The sequence below is a fragment of the Manduca sexta genome, chromosome 14 (genome assembly GCF_014839805.1).
Source record: "Manduca sexta isolate Smith_Timp_Sample1 chromosome 14, JHU_Msex_v1.0, whole genome shotgun sequence".
Lineage (NCBI taxonomy): Eukaryota > Metazoa > Arthropoda > Insecta > Lepidoptera > Sphingidae > Manduca > Manduca sexta.
The window spans coordinates 9008061-9029925 of record NC_051128.1 but is presented as its reverse complement, the minus strand read 5'-3'; the positions used below and the strand labels follow the sequence as shown (position 1 = coordinate 9029925).

At 35.5% G+C, this 21865-nt stretch overlaps 1 protein-coding gene across 1 annotated transcript in view; it reads left to right on the top strand.

The window, feature by feature from the left end:
- Positions 1–21865, top strand: part of LOC115445226 (matrix metalloproteinase-2) — a 146192-nt gene extending 124327 nt beyond the window's left edge. Inside the window, exons 5-12 of the mRNA XM_030171436.2 lie at positions 12490–12639; positions 17170–17315; positions 18353–18511; positions 18632–19197; positions 19299–19440; positions 19517–19676; positions 19809–19912; positions 20005–21865. Coding sequence (XP_030027296.1) covers positions 12490–12639; positions 17170–17315; positions 18353–18511; positions 18632–19197; positions 19299–19440; positions 19517–19676; positions 19809–19912; positions 20005–20240 — 1663 coding nt within the window. The 3' untranslated portion in view covers positions 20241–21865. The remainder of the gene's footprint in view (positions 1–12489; positions 12640–17169; positions 17316–18352; positions 18512–18631; positions 19198–19298; positions 19441–19516; positions 19677–19808; positions 19913–20004) is intronic.

Genomic DNA, 21865 nt, shown 5'->3' with positions numbered 1-21865 from the left:
TCGCAGTCTAATGTCATACTCAACTCTATTAGCATACCGTGGAGCAAAACTCAACTAGATGCAAATAGGCGGCTTTATACAAATTACCGTGATATGTAACGATTTCAAGCTCCCATTATATATTCATGTTATTGCATTTTGACGTAGCGACGAAGATGCCGACCGTCGTCACGTCGACTCATTCCAGTGGCGATCGCCACCGGCATACTAATATTCTCTGCGAGCGATTCCATGTAATTCCAACCGGTATTCCGCAGCCGATTGTGCGCTAACCAACATCTTGAATATGTTACACTTCTGAAACGGATTATCAGGAGAATGTCAACAATCCACTAATACCTAAACGCATTGTTTTATAGCAACATAAACTTAAAGCTGTACATGTTACTAACGTAATTTGAAAATACTTCGTATCACGTTTTTCGTGTAGAATATTTAAACCCTGCATTTAATTTCTTGTGTATGTATAGCAGTTTAAAATTGCGGACATTGAAAATGTGATGTTATGTATTACTACTCGAGACTTGACATTCGATTTCGTCAAATACTAAACAATCTCAGCTTATCGTGCGACATAAATTGGCAACATGTCGTTAAAAAGTGCCGCATGTTGCAAACCGCGTCGCCTTTATCAGCCTCGTCTCGTAAACCGACGACATCTACTATTATTGTATCCCAAATACGGCTTTTTCTAACAAATTTTTACTTCACACAAAACGGCACCAATTGTAAGACCAACTGACATCCGGAACAGCGCTGTCGAACCGCGTAAACGATTTGGCTAGCTCCGATAAATATGTCCATTTGGCAGGGCGCGTCCGCTCCGAGCTCGTATCAACTAGGAAAAAGCGCGCCGCCTTGAGCGGCAGTGTAATTAGAGGCCAATCGTAAAACGAAAGGGTTGCGCCCGGAACGTCCCATCTGATAATAAGCGCGGGCGGCGCGACTGGCGCGGCTCCAGCCGCCGCTCATATTAGGCGCTCTCACGCCGCTATCGTTACGACTTTTACACTTTTACGAGTTGTTTAGTTTACAGAGCCGGCTGTGTACGAACGCGTGCGCTGCCAAATGCTAGTTCGCGGCTCACCGCGCGCTACCGCTCCCTAAATATTGCCGCCGCTACGTGTTAATGAGATGTACATTTCAGGCTCATTTGGCATTGCATTGAGTTGCTGCTCAATGTTCGTTGCTCCCCAGGCCGCTAGTCGCGTATTATCTGAGTACTAAGCACACACTACTCCATGTTATCCCAGTGATTTTTCACGTATCTCCAAAACGATACGATGCATAAACATCGCCACGAAATGGCCTTTATATACAAAAGAATATTTTTTCTGGTAGCTATAATGAACTGTTGGCATCCGTTTACAATAACAGCAAAAGCTTCATTCCCGACGATATCAATTTTGTTCAGTGGCTCTTAATTAACATTTTCTTTTCTTTCCTTTCCAGGTGAGTGAGGAAGCGAATACAAAACCAGGCAGGCTTTGTGCGGCGCGCGCGGCGCTCGCTCCCAGACAAAAAAGAATATTACACCGCTTTCAATTCGAATACACAGAAGAAAAAATATGATCTGCACTTTTATAAACGCAAATGAGGTTCGCTTTGAGATGTGGGACGATTTCAAATTACGTTTATGAGTAGGCATCTGTGGCAAGCACGATCGATAGAAACAAAGTCACGTGACTGACTTAAATAGCTAGCGATAACGCAACGCAGTACCGAAATATATAACAGGAACAACGAAAGTATTTATACGCATTCATAGTAAATCAAACCTACTTCAAAAATAAGTTTGAGACTCCAAAATATATAGTTACTAACCAGTATCAATCATACTTTAGTAGAATCCTTTAACGAAAAGCTTTATAAGATTTGAGATCTTTTTAAATTATTAAATTCATTCGAAAGTCTGTCAAAAATTACTCGGTTCTATATTAATTATAACTAATTATTATTTATATCGGAAAAAAAATATTCAAAATTTTCAATATTTTTTTTTCAATAATGATTAGAAAGACAGTAATTCATGATTCTCCCTTTAATTATCTTTTAGAATATTAATGGAAATATTTACATAGAAAGGATAGATTCATGCGATATGTACACAACTTGATTTGTGGAATAAATATAACAGAGAACCTTGTCAAAGTGAGCCAGCAAAATGTTACTTCGTTTGCAAACAGTTATAGAAGAAAAGACTGCGATACTCAGCAAACTAGTGAAACGAAAAAAAGCCCTCATTCTTTTGAGATATACAACTAAAGACAAAATATGGTTGTACTGCTACATACGAATTCAAACTGAATGGAATTACCGCGATCTGTTTTCTCTTATCATTCCGTTAAAGATGTTTGCAAACTAACTTAATGTTTTAGGAAAACAAAATATATTAAAGCATATACAACACAACCACTTCAAATACTGGGGGATAAAACCTTAACCTTTATTCGGGATAAAATTTTATTCAAATATAACAAATGCCAAAAAATTTCGTTATTTTTAAGGTTTCAAACCATGATACGGCAAAGGGAAAGCCTTATAGGATCGCTATACTATATACCCGTTTGACTGTCTGTCTGTAAGTAAGGGTCATTTTTATCACAGATATGTACTAATTTGAATACTTATTACTAATATATCATCCTAATCTATAAGCTTGATATACTCATACCCTCAATAAAAGTCAAATTCTCATACAATGTAACAGCACAAGAGAAAATAAGACATTTAAGGTATAATCCTTTGATAAATTATCAAGCTCTGTGAAGCTTGGGTACATTTTTGTAGCTGTACGAGGGAAGTTCCTTAGAACAATGAAAATATAAATCCAAAAATCGCTTATATCAAATCTGCTATAGATTTATTACTTGTGCTGCCATCCGCACGTATGAGAGCGTCCGCAAAATAAAAGTTTGTCATATAAACACGTTCAAATGAAAAATGTGTATAACATTTATTGAAACAAAATCCTACCATATTGAGATCCTATTGGAACATGATCGTTTTGTGAACTTTATAAATAAATTTTAAATGCGCCAAGTCAAAACAAATGCTATACAGACTACAGTTAAGAATGATACTATGTTGTATAGTACTCGAAATAATGTGACCAAAAACCCAAAAAAACGTAATATGACCAAACTCTAATTTAAAACGTTGTACGTAACAACGTTTTCAAGGAACCCTGTCTCATTTTCGAATCTGTAGTTTTAGTGATGTCAATCATCTCTTTAAAGCTACCCTTATGTGACGAACTCCACTTACCTAAGAAACCCAAGCATAATTTATACCATAAAGTTGTAATATAATTATAGTTTCAGCATCGTACAGATTTTAGGTACCTGCAATCAGTTCATTACTTCCATTAGTACTGTGCAAAACAAATAGAGAGCATAATAGGAATTTATCCCATTTATCTTCTTCCAGCGACAAAAAGATAATGTCAGCAGTTGATATTTCAGCGCTACATAATTTCAATTGCACGAGTTGTATGAGTCGTGGTGTGTAACATTTTATGAATATTTAATTTGAAAAACTCAACCGCAACAGGCAACAGAGCGAGAACTTTTGTTTTATACCGTCGATAAAAGCAAAATGAAAATATTGTTTATATCAAGTGGTACTGGGTACAAACAAGGCACGTTATGCAACAAAGGCACTTCATCTAAGCGGACTCCGACCTCGAACCCCCGCCCCCGTGCTGTTGAACCCATGTAGCATGTTCACTGTTCACTCACCTCGCGGTCGATGCCATTTCAAATAAAATTATATTACCCGTTATGCAATGTTAGGATGCAGACTACTTTAGGAACCAATAACAAATACCCTGTGCAATAACAATTTCGTTTATCTATAAAATGTGAAAGACAGAACACTTCATACCTATTCAGGATTATGGGGTAACCAATGGCTTTGTTTCAGTGAGCAATATATAATTGTACAAAATTGAACTCTTCAATAAATTAAATGTAATGTCCTTGCATACATAATGCTGACAATAGCTGTGACTCATAATATATTCCCTGTTACCCATATTTCGTCCAATGATAATATCCTGATTTGCATTAATAAACCACGAATCGGATACTTAGTCGCCAATAAAATAGAGAAGACGATGGTTGTATATGAGCATAACTTACAGTGTATAAAGAATCATTTATTATGTAGTATTGTAGTAGCAAGCATGAGACAAAGAGTGGTAGCAGCGCAAGCACTTGCCCGGGGCGCCGCCCTTCAGGACTTTGCACCCTCCTCGGTATCTGCACTACTCTATTTGTGCACTCCATTTTAGATTATATTCTTTTACGTAACTCCGGTCGAGGGTTAGCGCTTCAAATCAACTGAGGAGCCATGAAGATAGCTTTATTGATCTCTAGGTATAAGAGTTTATTAGTTATTAATATCTTTATTACACTTTATATTAGAGTTAGTTTTATTTAGCGCTGGCACTGATGATAAAAAGAGTCGCTTACGTATTCGTATTGAATGTAATCCTTATTATATTAAAAGCGATCTGAACACTAAATGACTCTCATCCATGCGTATGATTTCGAATAAGTTACTTACCTGAATTTCATTTTTCCATTTTGTTATAATACAAGGCTCCCTGTCGAAGATTAGGCTCTTACACATCAGTAGGTTTCTACTTATTTATGTCAGTTAAGTTGAATGACCGCGAACTTCTAGGCTTATCCATTTACCATAAAAAATTTTGATATTTCAATAAGTATTTGCCGTATTTTCTTCACTTTTGTATCTCTCCCGACACCACATATTTATTATTAATGATAACTCGCTTATCTTTACGCACAGGTGCGAATGTATCGTAAAAGTTGAATAAAAACTCTGTTAAGATAACCTGACACATCGACAGGGTAATATAATTGCTATAAAGCGTGAAGTGTTTGCATCGCTCATGGGCACAAGAAGGCAACAGCCTGTTTCCAATCCGGAAGTTATAAATTTGCTTAAACTTGTTTGAGTTACAAATTCCCACGATGTTTGTCCGGACGTGCGGGCCCATTTAGTCCCTAAACCAACCGCCAACTTCTGTGCAAGCCCCGATTACCAACCAAGATTCTCTCATGTAATGATCATAATTTACGTATCTATTTAACTTGTGTTAACGATTTCATGTGGCTATACGATTTGGAATTAAAGCTTTTGGCTTATACGTTTGGTAATCAATATTGACCCGTTCAAGTTCATGTTAGATATGTACTAAATATAAGTAGTATGAAACTACAATAAATAGTTATAATTCAACAAAAACTTATACATAATTTCGTATTGATATTAATATCGTATAAATCATAATTTATACAAAGATATTCCTTCAAAGTAACTTATATCTGCTTAGATATTACTACGCTCTGAATCAAATATGTATTAACTTCCAACGAGTGCGTGTATCTCAGAATCTACATTAATACCTTGGATTACGTTTTACCTTCTTTCATAGGGACGTAATAAAATTCAGCTTAAAATACCTATTACACACAACCACCGCGGGTCGTTGCTTTTGATAAATAAGTTCTTGTCAGAATATGAAAATATTCGTGAGCGAGGAACGTTATTATTTCATTCACGTTCGGATAAGTCTTTAAAAAGTGGTGCGCGGCGTCAAGAATGTTGGCGATATTAAAAAAAACCAAAAGGAGCCGTTTGTAAGAAACGTAAGAGAGCTCATTAAACATTAGCGCGTACAGTTGAAGCGGGCGACGGCGGGCCGAGGACCGGCCGGCGGCTCATTTTAAATGTATCAAGAGTTCACTCCAACTAGTTGCAGAGCCGACTCCGACGAAGCGTCTGAAAACAATCCAACTGCGTTAATCACTTATTTACGTCCGGGGTCCACTGCCGCTCGAGTATTTCTAATGAACGCCGAGAATTCTGGGGAATCCTAATGAACCGTGGGAATTTCGATTCTAATGAAGCGAGCGAGTCGGAACTTTAGAAGCGGACGTGGGACGGACTTTTCGCTGGTGGCTCGTTCTTAAATCGAATTGCACAGTTTGGTTGGACATTGTTGCGGTGCATCGGGAGCCGGCGGGAAGTAATTTCGCTTAGTTCCGTCGGATATATCTCTCCCAGGACGCACAGGCTTGCAACTAATCGCTTTGTCATTTCCGCAATCGTCCGTCGCGTCACCGCGCTGATATGAATACGCCAATATATACGCTTACCATGAAACGCTGCAACTGTGTTTTAATTATAATAAATATAAAAATTAGCAATAAATTCACCTAGTTAAAATGGTTCAAAATAGATAATTTGTTACTACAAACATATTTGATTTCTGTTAAAAGTCAACTGTTTTAAGAAGGAAAGGCGAAGGTGTAGTTAAAATAACTTAAGACACTAAGAGCTTCCCGAGTGCACGTTGCAAGTTACAATGGCTGAAACATCAAACAATTCTCGCTGACTATCCAATAAAGTTACTTAGTCGACAACTTTATTGGATGTGTAAACTAACCCAACTTATGGCGACACTTTTATAATTTTAACGTTATTTTTCAAAGATATTTTAAAAGGTTCTAAGACTTTTAAACTTTTTGGATGTGGAATAATACATACGGAAACTCGTGTGGTTTTATTTGACTAAATATTACAGTTGTGCAAATGTCAGCAAATAGTGATGATATAGGCGTATCCCAACATCGAAAATAGAGTAAAGTAGTATTAACACTATATAATTTACATTCAACAAAGTCATAGTCTCCAAAATGTTTAATTCAAGCCCACTGTGACCATTACAAAAGATGTGTAATTTACAAGTTACGAACTATGCTACGAATCATTAGATATATGAGCGAAATATAAACAAATTAGTAAATATTATGTAAACAAATTAATAACGTAACACGCCCAACCCAGTATGTACCTAATGTAGGTCATGTAACCGTATCTAACTCCAAAGGGTTTCGCAAATGCACATTTGACGGCGGCGGTAGTAACGCCCTCTAATCTCTGCGCAGCAGTGGGAAGCTGGGGGAATATTCATAAAGCGCTGGCAACATCGCATCCGCCGGTTATCGGCCGGAACGGAGCCTCTTGCGCTCAAGGCGCTCGTCTCTATCGATACAGATAGAGAAAAACTTTTCAAACGTTCACTTATCTTAAACTTTTATCATGTTTTTTGAATTTTCGAGAGGGTTTGATATTTAGAGCCTTGAATCTTACTTTTATTTTTAGAGTGAAATAGGGTTTGAGGCGTAGCGTTTTAAAAATAAAAAAATATAATATCAATGCTATTTCCATCAAGTAATGAAATTAATCTTAATACGACAGTAAAAATCTGCCAGCACTAATTACCCCTAACTGCTCCTGAGTAACGTATCAAAGCCTGCATTTATCTAGTTGCTAACTACATTTTAGTAATTTAAAAAGTTTCTCACAGTTTGAAAAGATTAAATTTAAAATAGCAAGTAGTTTTGTGTCTACTTAACAAGACATCTGACTTCTCAAGAAACTAATTGTCGTGTACGCGCACGACCAATGGGCGTGCCAAATAGTAAATTATCAAGGCACTTCTGCAGAATTTTCACATTCTACTTTTAAAATATGCCCCTTTTTATGCGTTATTATTTATAGACAGTACTGAGAAATAACCTTTTTTGGTATTGTTCCAACACAGTTCAGTTTACATTTTTTATAAAATTACAAGTATTATTATGTTAATAAATCTTGATTAAAATCTTTACTTTCATTATCATGCACCCATTAATACAAGAGAGATTACTAAACACTAAATTAAAATACACTAAATAAATATCTACATTGATCTTTGCAATTCAATTAAAGAAAACTAATGAATGTTTTATATAATTATAAGAAACTCTAGACAACACATAATTCGTTTAGTGTAGCAGTACGTTTTCATAATCAAAATTAATATCATAGAGTAGTTACACTACACCGCGCCCGATACACGAAGCTCGTGGCATTACACAGCCATCTCAAGTTTCCAATTATATCGCTTTCAGTTTAGCCAACTCATATAAAAGTTCTTAACAAGTCTTGTCTTTAGCTAGCTGTTATGCACTTATAAAAATGGGATGCTACTTTAGACAGTAATAAAATTAAATTTAATAGTTTTACAATAAGTGTAAAAATAATTCACTTGACAATTAGTGTAGAACGTTAAACTCTAACTATTAACACTAATAGAATGTATAAAATTGAAAATATCCATATTGCAAATCATGATACAAATAATAATATAATGAAAAAATAGACTACAATATCGGTACAATTAATATTATCAGTGTTTATATTGTTGATCGTGATATACCTACAATTACAGCACTAACTAACGTAAATATATCAGTTTATCTTCATTTTCAATATCTACTGTTTTACACCGTAAATAACTACAAAATGGATCACAATTTCGCAGAGCTGGCCGGTTGACAGGACATCGATATTCGATATGAATTGTAAAAGTGCTCACTGATTACCATTGCAATCGTGTCGCAGAAAAATCGTTTCAATTTTGTATCTGTGCTCGCGCGGAAAATGCTCGCACGTACAGCGGTAATATGCTATTACTGTCATAACAATATTACTCTCGACTTAATTTCGCCCCCGGCGCTCTACCGGCCGAATTCGCTAATTTCTCTTACATGCACTGTCGTGGCAACTACATAAATGCATATGTGATCTTTACGGATTACGTTTCCTACTAAATGTTTTATCCTTGTAAAAAGTTGAATTTCTGACTGAAAACTATGGAAAATAAGTTCATTACCATTTCCTATAATTAACGCTTATATTGTCATTCAATTACCATATAAATACAGACAATAAAGCGTCGTTTGGAAATCCTCTTAAATCCCAGAGGAGTATCAAGGCCTCCTTCACAATAGTGCACGTGAAAGCCGATGGCCGACATTCAAAGGAGCTGTTAGGAGGATACTGATAAAGCTGAATTAGAACTCAACGTCAAGTTTAATGCAACACAATGTTATCGCCACGACGTCTTATGACAATTACTATAAAATAATTATTTTTGTACAGTACGTGGGGACAACAAAAACTGTTGATTTGACATTTTAAATAAATTCGGATAAAGATAAAATTAAGTAATAGTAAACTAAGAACGCATCACGTATTCCAAATTGGAATTTCCTCACATTGAAGAGTCGCTTTAAATCCTTTTATACATCAAAGAATTGAGGAGGTAGACGGCTATTGAATCTCCAGAGAGCATCAATGCCTATTGCCACGTCGCTTATCTACATTGTAGGTACGGCACGAGCGACGAGCAAAGGCGTAGAGAACCGCACTGCGGAGGGGAAACCATTTTAAAGGAATGCATTGTCGGAGTGGAGTGAATAAACGCATTAAAATAATAATTGTGATTGCTTTGTAATAAACCACAGGCGAATATAAACAGTACACTGTAACATGATTACTTAAGCGGACAAAATATAGCCCTATTCAATGTTTCTTGATAGCTGGGTTAGGGCCGGTTCTGACCCAAAGATGTGAAAACCCCTTACATCCCGCATTATAACGATTAGTGATGTTGATCAAAAGCCCCTAAGGAACGCTATATCGTAAAACGTAAACTCGCCGTATTATTTGGTTAATAAAAGCCATCCCACACTTTCAATATGTGGGACTTAAAGCTAATGAGTGTTGTGAATTAAACTTTAAATAATTATTAATAGGTTTTATACTGATTTATTTTTGAATGTTAAAAATAAATTGCAATAGATAGCAATCATTTTCTATTATTAACAAACGAGATGTCATTGTCAGAGGTGGGCCGACAATCGTTTTGACAGGCAGTCGGTAGCAGGGTACGCCTGGCACGCCACGGGGGACTACATTCTACTGACATTTTATTATTTTTATGCTAATTCTCCCGTTCGAGCAGTAAAATAAAATGTAATTTGGCATCTCTCGTGCTTTGCCTATTGGAATAATCCTGTCTGAATGCTGTCTGTTTTAATATGGTACCACATCGTGGCCTTGTATTAAAAATATGTGTTTAATTAAATTCAGTGACGCGAACAGTGATGGAAAGACAAGAATAATTAATTCCACATTTATAAATAAGTTTCCAGAATCAAAAATTATTTTGAATATACTTGCTAATCTTTATAATAAGTAATATAACTCATTTTTTGGTATCGTCCTATCCCTCACATGGAAATAAAAAATAAGAAAATATAGCAACAAACAACTCTAAGGGTGCTATTTAACTAGCAATAAATAAATCATAGGAGAAATCAGTTTGTTAGTCAATCTTTCCTGGCAGTAAAGTGTAACTTCTGTGAAACATTGCACGGACGAATAATTTTAATAGCACGCCGACAGATTATTTCGGAAAATTTAATTTGAGCTCGTTGGACACAGACCATAAAGTTCGTGCTTACAAATCTGTTTGTTATGACATCGTAACGAGATTATGTCCATTTCGTTGAGGAGACGTCGCCATGTCGTCATCATATCGCATGTTTTATTATTTCACGCTATAAACGCAGTGCCCCTCCCGCCTCCACGAAATTATACAGAAACATTTTAATGTGAGCATCGAACGCACATCATCATGGTTTATTACCAATAAATATAACAATGACGAATATTTATAGTGAATCAAGATATTCATGGACTCATGCGGGTGTCAATCTCCTGCCGATAGGGACAATAAATAATACGTGTTAAACTTCCATTGTAGGCTTGCGCCAGCGATAAAATTATCGAAATATCCTTTCACAATGGATAAATTTCAATGTGTATTCGAGTACAGATGGGACTCTATGAAGATGGATTTTCCATATAATTTGAAGTCTGCTTTATTTGACAACGATTGCGTAAGGTGGGCATTGATTGCCAGTACTGACGAGCGTGAGCGTGTATTGTGGACGCGGACATCTGAAGGCGACACGTGCCCAGAGCAGGCGCTCACGTGGCGTCCGCGCCCGCCCACTCTCACGTGTACCGGCCCTACATTTATTACCCTCAGGAGTCAACCGGTAGGCTTCTGTTTACTCGCAACTCCTTCAGACTCGCCGATAGGTAACGCGCTACGAAGTCCTCCAAAATCTCTGACGACTTGTTTAGCAACTCACGTGTTTCACTTTAATGAAATTTATTGTGAAGCTGACCTCGTTTGTAATAAAGTTATTTCTCCGGCTTCATTCGCAATAACTTACTGGATGAAGACTGTATAATTTTTCTTAGTCCAGTGGAATACTTCTGAATTTTAATTAATTTCGTCTCGCTTTACAAATGTTAAATAATTTGAATGACTGTAACTATAGTCGTGCCTTTCGCTACTTTTTCTTTTTCTTTGTATTCATGCTGGCATATTTCTAAGTCTATTAATTAAGGCAGTATTAAATACAGATAATTAACTTTGTAAATGACCAGTTTATAAAAAGAACATCGACTGAAACTACGGTTAAAAACAATACAGAGCAACGGTTCAAAGGTCCAATGAAATTCTCTCATGCAATTCAACCACACTCATTATTTTGGGCTGACATAACAACATTAACTTCGAAATGTGGTTGTGAGTTTCATCCAAGGCTTGCAATTAACTAGTTGGCTGATATAGTGCGTTCACAAGCGGCGGCCGATGTTAATATGGCAATAATAAATTTGGAGCGGTTTCCACCCGCGCCCGCGCCACTGTCCTGGGGCTCGACCCATTAAAAAGACTCGATGAATTATTTTGCACATATCACTATATTAGTACCGACCGCCGCTGCCCAGACACTTGCATTTTGCATGCACGAGCCAATTTCAAAATGAATGCGGCGGCTTTTAAAACGGCGCTCGTATTATCTCTTCATATTTCCCCGGTGTCCCCTAATAATTTTATTAAAATAATTGTTGACAACGGCGGCCGCGGTCGCTGTTCGCGTTGGTTAGTTTTAATTACCCGCGGAAGCGATATTTTATCCGACAAAATGTGTTGCACAAATATGGACAAAACGCGACCGCAACACTGGCAGCCCGACCCGTGCGTTGACACTTATCTGTTGAATTAAGCCTCCGGCTTCATTATAATACAAAAACACCAAGCTCAGACTAGATCTCTAATTAAAATCTGTGTAACCTAATGAAGCCATCGTTGTACATGACAACGCATAAATCCCTTGTAATGAACGCAGCTAGCGTTAAATAGAGGCAAGTCACTTAAATTGTCCACAATGCGATTATTCCATTACTCGGAAGCTGACCGGGCTCGGGCACGGCTAAGCACCTAAATGTGCGCCATAGTCTGTTGTTGCTTTCACGTGTAATTCACTCATCAACCATTCTATTGGCAGTAACATCGAACCTCACTCTGTGTTATTGTTGTCTCAGACGGACAAAACTGGTTGATTGATGGTGTTCGTGCAGAGAAATAAATGATTCAATGTTCTATACTTTTGTATATTCGAATTGAACCAGCGGCATCAAATTATGATTAAGATACAATATCAATTGCAAACATGGGCAATGTTTGATATTGTTTTTTGTGTGCAGCTTGTCATCGGTGCGGCGGCCGTCGCAACTGGACCCCGGCGAGACGAGGAGCGTGCTGGCGCGCGCGCTCGACGTATGGGAGCAGGCCTCGCGTCTCACATTCACGGAGATTAACTCGGAGGAAGCAGACATCGTTGTCGCCTTTGCTAGGTAAGACCAACATAATTATGATTACGAATTTTACACTGAGTTTACCTGATCGGATACCATAGGATCCCAATTTCAACTTTGAATCATAATAATATGCAATTAATAAAAATGTTATAAGTACCTACAGCTACGTAAGCTACAGTCAACTATTAATAAAATTTAACTAAAATTACTTCAGCCACATAAAATTAATATCTCGTTCAAGAGTAGAATTTATATTGCAAGGGCCTATAAGAATGGTTTCTAATGAATCAAAATGTGCAAGTGTATTTGTTTAAATAGTTTTGGTCAGAGAAGGTGGAAGACAAGTTTATGTGACGCGAACTTTATCCCTTAACCAGTCCACTGGACGGTAGCTTAGAATCGAAGTTCATTGACCAAGCATCAAGCAGGTCGAATTACACCGCAGCATGAGGAACTACTTATACCTTCTTTCAATACCAACAGCTTCAGGCCGTTAACATCCAGAATAATTAAATTAATTTCGCAATATAAATCCTAATTAGTCGTTCTAAACTAACGTGACGTAGTTTAAACGATCGGAGTTCTATTCAAAGCTTTGCTTATAATGTAACAATTGCAGATAGAGTGGAGGACAATAAGTAGTATAATACTTATACAACCATATTATAAACTCACGAAAATGTTTTAAGTAATACAGATAGATATTATATTTATTCTTTATAATACTTATACAATATATTTTCGGCAATCGGGATCACATAATTACGATGATAAGTAAGGTTTAGTGACGCCTAAAAACTCCAACGTTCGTAGCTTGATTTATTGTTCAGATAATAAATAACAATCAACTAAAGATTTACAGAATCGTCCTATCCATTTTAAGGGGATTTGCGTGTTGCTCGTGCGACGCATCAGAATAGGGTCGGTGGGTTGGACAATGAAAACAAACTGGATCTAATAAATAATATATATAGATAGCATGTATATTATATGCATACTTGTATTTTGTGTTTTAATGTTACGTAATAGATTTAATTTAAAGATTTATCCAACTATTCAGTAATTTGTATTTTACAAGAGATAATTATTGTTATTAGGAGTAGCATAGACTACATAATACTGCAACAAATCTTTAATTAATAATAATTTATTTTCTTATCTAAAAGATTGAGAAATCATTTTACGAACCTATTCTATAACATATGAGAAGCCTGCAAGAAAATTTTAGTAATCACTTTCAGAAAATTCTCTAAAGCGGCCGTGATTCGATAGGTTTATCGAATTTACACTTACGATAACCGTGTCGGGTGTTTCGTCAAGATCGCTAAGTAAAATTGGAGAGCATGGGTTCCCATTCAGACGTGGGAGGTCCCGTTCACGATCACGATTCACTTTCATTCAGAGGACGTGACGTGACAGCAAATACACCTCGCTGTTTATCTAATAACGCAACACTACCTACACTATATCTAAATGAAATACAAATAGAAGATTTTCTCAGAATCTCCTTTATACGTGTAAGTGTATTATAATGAAAATTAACTTTTTTTCCACGTCTCGGTGCCGGTGTCGCTTCTTCACGGCGCGGCGTTTCGTATTCAACGCGTGTGATGGCCATTTGTATCGGGAGCTCTCCGTTCTACATGTAATGTACTTAATACATGCGGAGATATTGGCGATTTAAACACCATATATATCTATTATACATACATAAACGATAGCTATATGTAAGTTAATTTAAAGCAGCGGCGATTCTAATTTATGTTCGCTTTTTTAAAATTACATTGCCTACATCAATGCATATTCATACACACAAATCTTAAAGAAATATGTCACATAATTTCTAATGAACACCGTAGATAAGCGCCATCTACCTGAAAAGATATAAATCTTTTTAATTATAACGTTGGCACATACGACGAGCTTCTAAGTTATCCGATATTAGCTATAAAACTGAGTTACACGTATAAGAAATGATATGACGTACAGTTGACGACAGGAATCGCATATCGAATGAGAAGTAAGGGCGAAGTTTCCCTTATTAGATCATCGTAGAGGACGATATGAGAAAGTAACGACAACAAAAAGCTGAACCACAGACATATTGCGACCGTCATATTGCGGCAAACGCTGCAAACTTGCACCACCAACTTTACTAGTTACACACATACAATATGTACGTTGTGCATTAAATTTTATTTTTTTACAATGTTGATAACGAACATTGGTTTGTCTCCTTGTTTGTACCTGCTTATTTTTATTTTTAATACAAATTTAACTAAGGTTATAAATTTAGTCAAATTGTTAAAATATAAAACTTTAAGGTCCATTTATTAGGTTCTTAAATTTTTATATACCTATTAATATTTTCCTTCACTTCGTATCGATCTCTATTATTTCAATTTGCATTCAATGTTTTATCAAATTATTCGTAGTAAAACAATGAGTTTTGTTATAAATTAATATAATATTTTGGGATAATTAAGTTTTATTATGCTAATAGAGCTTTACTCGCGCCACACCATACTATGAGTAATAAAAGAAATGTTGTTAATTCTAATTACATGCGGTTAAATGTTTTTTATTAAAACAAATTCGTAAAATAAGTATTTCGAGTCCCGTATGAAATCCAAGGTTTTGTTGTCACTCTGTCTTTAAATTTTATGTGTGCCGTTAACTTATATTGCACACTATAAAAGACTTCCGTTTCCTATGATATTCCACGGAAATGTTCAATTCCAATAGGTCAAGGAGATATGGAAAATAATATCATCTAGGAAATGCATGCCATAAAAGGGGAAATTTCTTAGATATGAAAATATCTTTTTAAAAATAACCACGTAGTACTAAAAATAAATTTACAATTCGTACTTACTTTTTTTCTCGGAACGGAAAATGAATAATTTTTTACGCACCTATAAGACTTTTAATCATGATAAATATATAAAGTATGTATAAATAGTTAATAAAACTTGATAACTATGTAAAATGTGGAGACGAGAAAAAATATTTTCATTGAATTATGAATATCCAAAGATAGAAGTGATCATATTTTACGGTTAATATAGCTAAATGTAAGCTCACAATAAGAAACCTTAATATTAATTATTAATATATATTATTAATAATAATATAATAATATATATTATTATTATTACAATAGGAAACCTTGTCCGAGACGATACTATATGATTTACAAAGAATTCTTTCGGACGTTCATTGAGTCTTACGCGAATGATTGCATACCCGCTGCCACGTATATGCGTCTCCGAGATTTATTACGCTCATAAACTGTAATATTACTCAAGTAATAAAGGATACGTACAACTTAACTGCCTCCTCCAAGTCGCGAATGATATAAATGTATGTACTATATGTGATATATCTGTTTAGCGCCTGCTGTATATAAACATATATTTTCAAAATAATAATATCCTCAATTTTCCCTTAGAGGAACACCAGTTAGTAATTGACCTAGGGAATTCTAAGACCTTGCACTCTGTCAAGATATTTAAATTTCAACATTTTATAATCCCAAGTTAAAATCCTGTTCAAACTTAAAGCGTAAGATAAAATGACACATTTTGCATAACTATTACCATTATAACTATATTTAATTCGTTATGTTATTAAAATGCATAAACACAATAATGCGCAATATCTTTCATGCCTAAGTCGTAGCGTAACAACAGGCGAAAAGATACCATCGACCTCACCATCGACGCAATAAATCATCCTAAACTGGGAAACTTCTCATTCTGAGCACATTAAATTTGGCAGCCTATGTCATCAAGACATTTCTACATTTCTACAATATATCTCAGCCCTTATAGTTCCTATATTGTTGATTTAATTGTGATAACTAATCAGGCTATTGACGAAATCGTTTAAATTTTTTTAAATCTATCTTTACTATGATTTCACTGAAGTGTTTTTCTCTATACAACATTCAGGCGCGTGGGCATTATTTTCATTACTCATACAAAATAAACGAAATGAATACATTGTTTGCCGACATAAATCCATTTGGTTAAGGTGTAAAACTGCCGGAACAAGCATACGCACACGTACTAAGTGCGGTAATATTTTCCTTATTTGCGCACCCCGCCCGTATCGGTTAATGGCACAACTTTCACATGGAAACTCAATAACGCAACGGTCAGCTAATATCGCGTGAAATATGCATGGGTGAGGTCTTCTAGTTGTTCTGTTGCTGCGAAAAATGATTAGGTAGGTAGTATGAGCACACACCCGAGGGAGGTAAGTTTGATTGCTCTGCAGGCTTCGTCCACTTAATTTACTGTTGTTTGTTGTGAGTTGCATACATTACTTTAGTATGACTATTTTCATAATTAAAAACTGTAGAGCAACAACGCAACATAGAGTAAATACACACATATATATAATATTTAGTAATTAAAACGTAATCATAGGAACTAATTGAAACATAAATCATTGTTGAAACTTATATATCTGATATAATATAACTTTATGGTATCCGATCTTGTAAATAAATATTTTATGTATGCAATTATTTTTCACAAACACTTGTTTTGTTTTTCGCAGAGGCGCTCACGATGATGCGTATCCATTCGATGGGCGAGGTGCGATATTAGCCCACGCTTTCTTTCCGGGCACTGGCCGCGGAGGAGATGCGCACTTTGACGACGACGAACTATGGCTGTTGCACCCTAAAAACGATGACGAAGAAGGTAAATGTTTATAAAATTTAAAAGAAATGTCTATTGATCAATGTTTTACTAAATATATAAAAATTGCTTCGAAGCACAAATAACTGTTACATTCAGATGTTAACAATTTAGTATTTTTGAATAAAGGTAGGCCTGGCGACTATACCCCTTCATCCGATTAAATTCATTATCCAAAACAATTTCGTCCTTCCTTGGAATTTAGGCACAGTTTCAATCTTCTGAACTTTGTAACGCCTGTTATTCAAACTTGATATTAAATTTTTAGTATTGATTTCACTTTTACTTTGTCTTTACTATAAAACACAATGTCTAAATAAAATCAAATCTTTCAAGAATAAAATATGAGCTTTCATAAAGCTCTATAAAGACCGTTATAGATAAAACCGTAGATGTAATATTCTAGGAATACTTTAGTTTTGGTAAAAGTTGACGTGTTACGCTCGGAAATGAGCATGTTGCGGTCAGCAATGTTTTAACATGCAAATGTTGTGCTAAAGAAGCTTGTACACCTCAGTAATTATAACACTGAACTCGCCTTTAATCTAAACAGGGTAAAGGTTGTTGTGATAGCTTATTTATACATACGTGGCGTTTAATTACGTTGAGTGGTTTAGATAAAACCAAATAGGCTTATACGCTTAAACTACATAAAAATAATGTAATTTATTAGATGGCCCCTTCCAAATATATAACGTTAATTTAGCCAAATGCGCAGTATGTATAGTGTGAACATGGTCACAAGTTCGCAACCCGATAGGTCGCGCGACCGCAGCCGTGTGGACACGGTCGTAGCGATTACCGTACGCCGTGCACCGCACACCGCTCACACGTGATAATTTACATGAACAACGGACGCTTACAACGACGCTTTGGATTGTATTCGGCTAGCCATGTGTAAATATCCGCCTTTATTCACCAACCACATGCACTAGATAACTTTGCTGAGTTGAGCCGAATTAATTCAGTGTTTTATAATAGTATCGGTTTTAATGCCATAGTATGTTAAAGAAAGATTAAACAACAAGTACATTTTTCAGGCACATCCCTCTTTGCCGTTGCTGCTCACGAATTCGGCCATTCACTTGGTCTTAGCCACAGTTCAGTGAAGGGGGCTCTTATGTTCCCTTGGTATCAAGGTATTCAGCCCAATTTCGTGTTACCTGAAGATGACCGCAATGGTATCCAACAAATGTACGGTGAGTACTTACCAAATGACGTATTTAAAACAAAACTTAATATTATATTTATTAATAAATTATAATTAAAACTTAAATGTATTTAAGTACATATATTAATTTTAACTCTTCTTGTTTTAGGTCCTAAAGTGAACAATAGGAAATGGGCCAAAATCCCGTACAGACCTGTTGAAACTCCACCGCCAACCACAACTACTACCACAACTACCACCACAACTACTCGAAGACCATACGTTTATTACCCGAACCATCATGACCGAAACTATCCACGTAAACCAGATTATATTCCGTATCCCCATGATCCATCGAGATTTCCTAATTACCCGAGAAGACCTACTAAAACCTACCCAGAACGACCCACATACTATCCAACTCGCCGATTTTACAATACTAGCGAAGAAATACCGCGCAGAAGATACCACCAGCATCATCCACGACCTACAGAAACGACCACTCATGCCGTCACTTACAGGCCCCATTATCCTACTGTTAGACATGAATATCCCACCAATCCTAGACATAATTACCCAAATGAACCAAGGCGGGATTATCCAAGGAAGTACTATCCTGAAAGAACGACACAAAGACCAACCCGAGCCCCGGAATCAGATAAACCAGATACTTGTAACACCAGCTACGATGCTGTCGCCCTCATACGTGGAGAATTATTCATATTTAAGAATAGGGTAAGTTTTCTACCTGAACATCGAATAAAAAAAGAATTTAATACTTTTTAAAAATATCCTGTTACCGCTAATGTTAATAATATCTGTTTTTTTACTTACAGTACCATTGGAGGATAGGAGCTTACGGACGATACCCTGATTATCCGATGGAGATTACTAGGATGTGGCCTAGTCTACCAAGAAATCTTACGCACGTTGATGCAGTATATGAAAGACCCGACAAAAAGATAGCTATATTCATAGGTAAAGTATAAAAAAACTTAAACGTTGTAAGATTTTTACAAGCTGAAACCATTCTAATTGTTGCCTTTTTTTACAGGTAAAGAATTGTATTTGTTCAGTACACAAACTTTATTACCGGGCTATCCAAGACCATTAGCAAGACTTGGTTTACCTCCAACTTTAGAAAAAATAGACGCAGCCATGGTGTGGGGTTACAATGGCAAAACGTACTTCTATAGCGGGACAATGTATTGGAAGTACGTATACTTTGTATACACACCTTTTACTAATATAGTATAAACAAGTCTTATGTTGCTAATTTAACTACATAAATATGTCTTTATAGGTCTGAAAATCCGTGATTATAAATGACTAAATATCGTTTACAGATACGATGAGGACGAAGGTCGAGTAGAACTCGACTACCCACGCAGTATGGCAATGTGGAAAGGAGTTAGCTACAATATAGATAGCGTTTTCCAATGGAAAGACGGTAAGACATCAGCATCTAGATTTCTTGTGTCATTCAAATAATGATGTAAGATATAAAGCCACAGAATTTAATCGATATACCTTTATACACAGGCAAAACGTACTTCTTCAAAGGAAAAGGCTATTGGAAGTTTAATGACCTACAAATGCAAGTAGAAAACGAGAAGCAATTGCCGTCTGCGCAATACTGGATGGGATGTCCGGCAGAGGGCGGCAGTGGACGCCTACCGCCTGCACCCGGCTCTACACTGCGATCACCAAGCGCAGCAACCTCTATATATATTAGTATATTAACTTTATTAACTTGTGCAATGATGCCGTATATTTAAAATAGATTTAATATGTACTGCTAATAAAAAATAAAATCAGATGTATGCTGTAGTCTGTACACCTGATTTTATTTTATTTGGACAATAAATGTCCCAATACAAGTGAAAATCATTAAACCAAACTAGCTTTTCACCAGCGACTCACCCGCTCGATAGCCCTGGTCGCATGAATACGGCTATACATAGTAAAAAATAATTATTAATTACTTCCTTGCGGCTACAAGTAATATACCAAATTGTATAACTTACCGCAGCTTAATATGATCTTATTAAAAGATGTTCGTGTGTTACAAAACTTTGTATCGATTGTGTTAATAAGTTATATTTTGTATAATATATTCAACATTTTGCCGAAGGACGCGGAAATATTTCCGTGCATAAATTAATTTAAGTAAAAGAGCTGTACAATATTTAGGAGGTATGTTACATGTGAGAAAAAAAATGATTGTGCGTTAATTGACTTGTCAAATGCGTTCTGTCGATATCGTGTTTATTGGCAGAAAATGGATTGATCTTTTTTATAACATGCCGTGCGATCAAAATCTCTACTCAGACGAAGCTTCGCGCACACGTTATACCAATAAATAAAAGTGCAATAAAAAGAACATAAAATAAATAATTGTTTTTACGAAAATTAGTAAATATGTGCCACTTTACAATATATTATAAGCAAAAAAAATTAACAAGTAGAATCCTGTAATGCATAATATTTTTACTTAACAATTACATATCGAAATATGTCTGATTTAAGACTTAGAATAATTAACGTATTTGCGCAAATATGCACTGCCTGTTATTATTAACTACGTAATATGTAACATAGTTATGTAAAAGTTTAATTATAATAGTACATAGGAATAAAGCGATTTATTTCTTCTAATTATTATATGTACATTTTGATCTCAATACGATCGAGTGCTTGATTTGTTAAAGACATGTAAGGTATATAACACCATTCATTTAGCTTCTGTACAGTATGTACTCGTAATGTCTATCGATGTCAGTATTTAATATGAAAATAGTTGTTTCAAATAAAATGTTATTATGTACACAGTCACTGAATATATACCCTAAACCATAAAGTATATTTTCATACGAAAAAAAATATATATTATATTTCCACAAGAATGCCTTAGTCAATGAATATTCAAATATGCATTTATAGATTAGGTTGTAGTCTTGTAATCTCTACCTACTTATTCTGTCTGTATGCTCTTTTGATCTACGTGATATTTTATAAGTAACTTATTTATCTCTTATGCTGGTTAAGAGGTACACTTTATATAGTAATTTGTAAATTATATGGACGAATAGTATATTTATACGTTAGGCACTATCGTTGTATAATATTAAATGTCGTATAACCCATTATGATACATAAATATTTTAAACTTATGGCCTTATATGTACTGTGAAATAGGCTAAAGATTGTTGTATGTTGGAAAACTACGTATGTGGTTCTGTTGTATTGCCAATTTCGAATAGATCGGAAATTGATAATGGTGCTTATACTTAATAGTTAGTTGTTGTAAATAATAAATAACCATTGGATATTTTTGTATGTTGCTGTTGTCTTTCAACATAAATCAATGTTTACCATAATGCTAATAAATGTATTATCTATA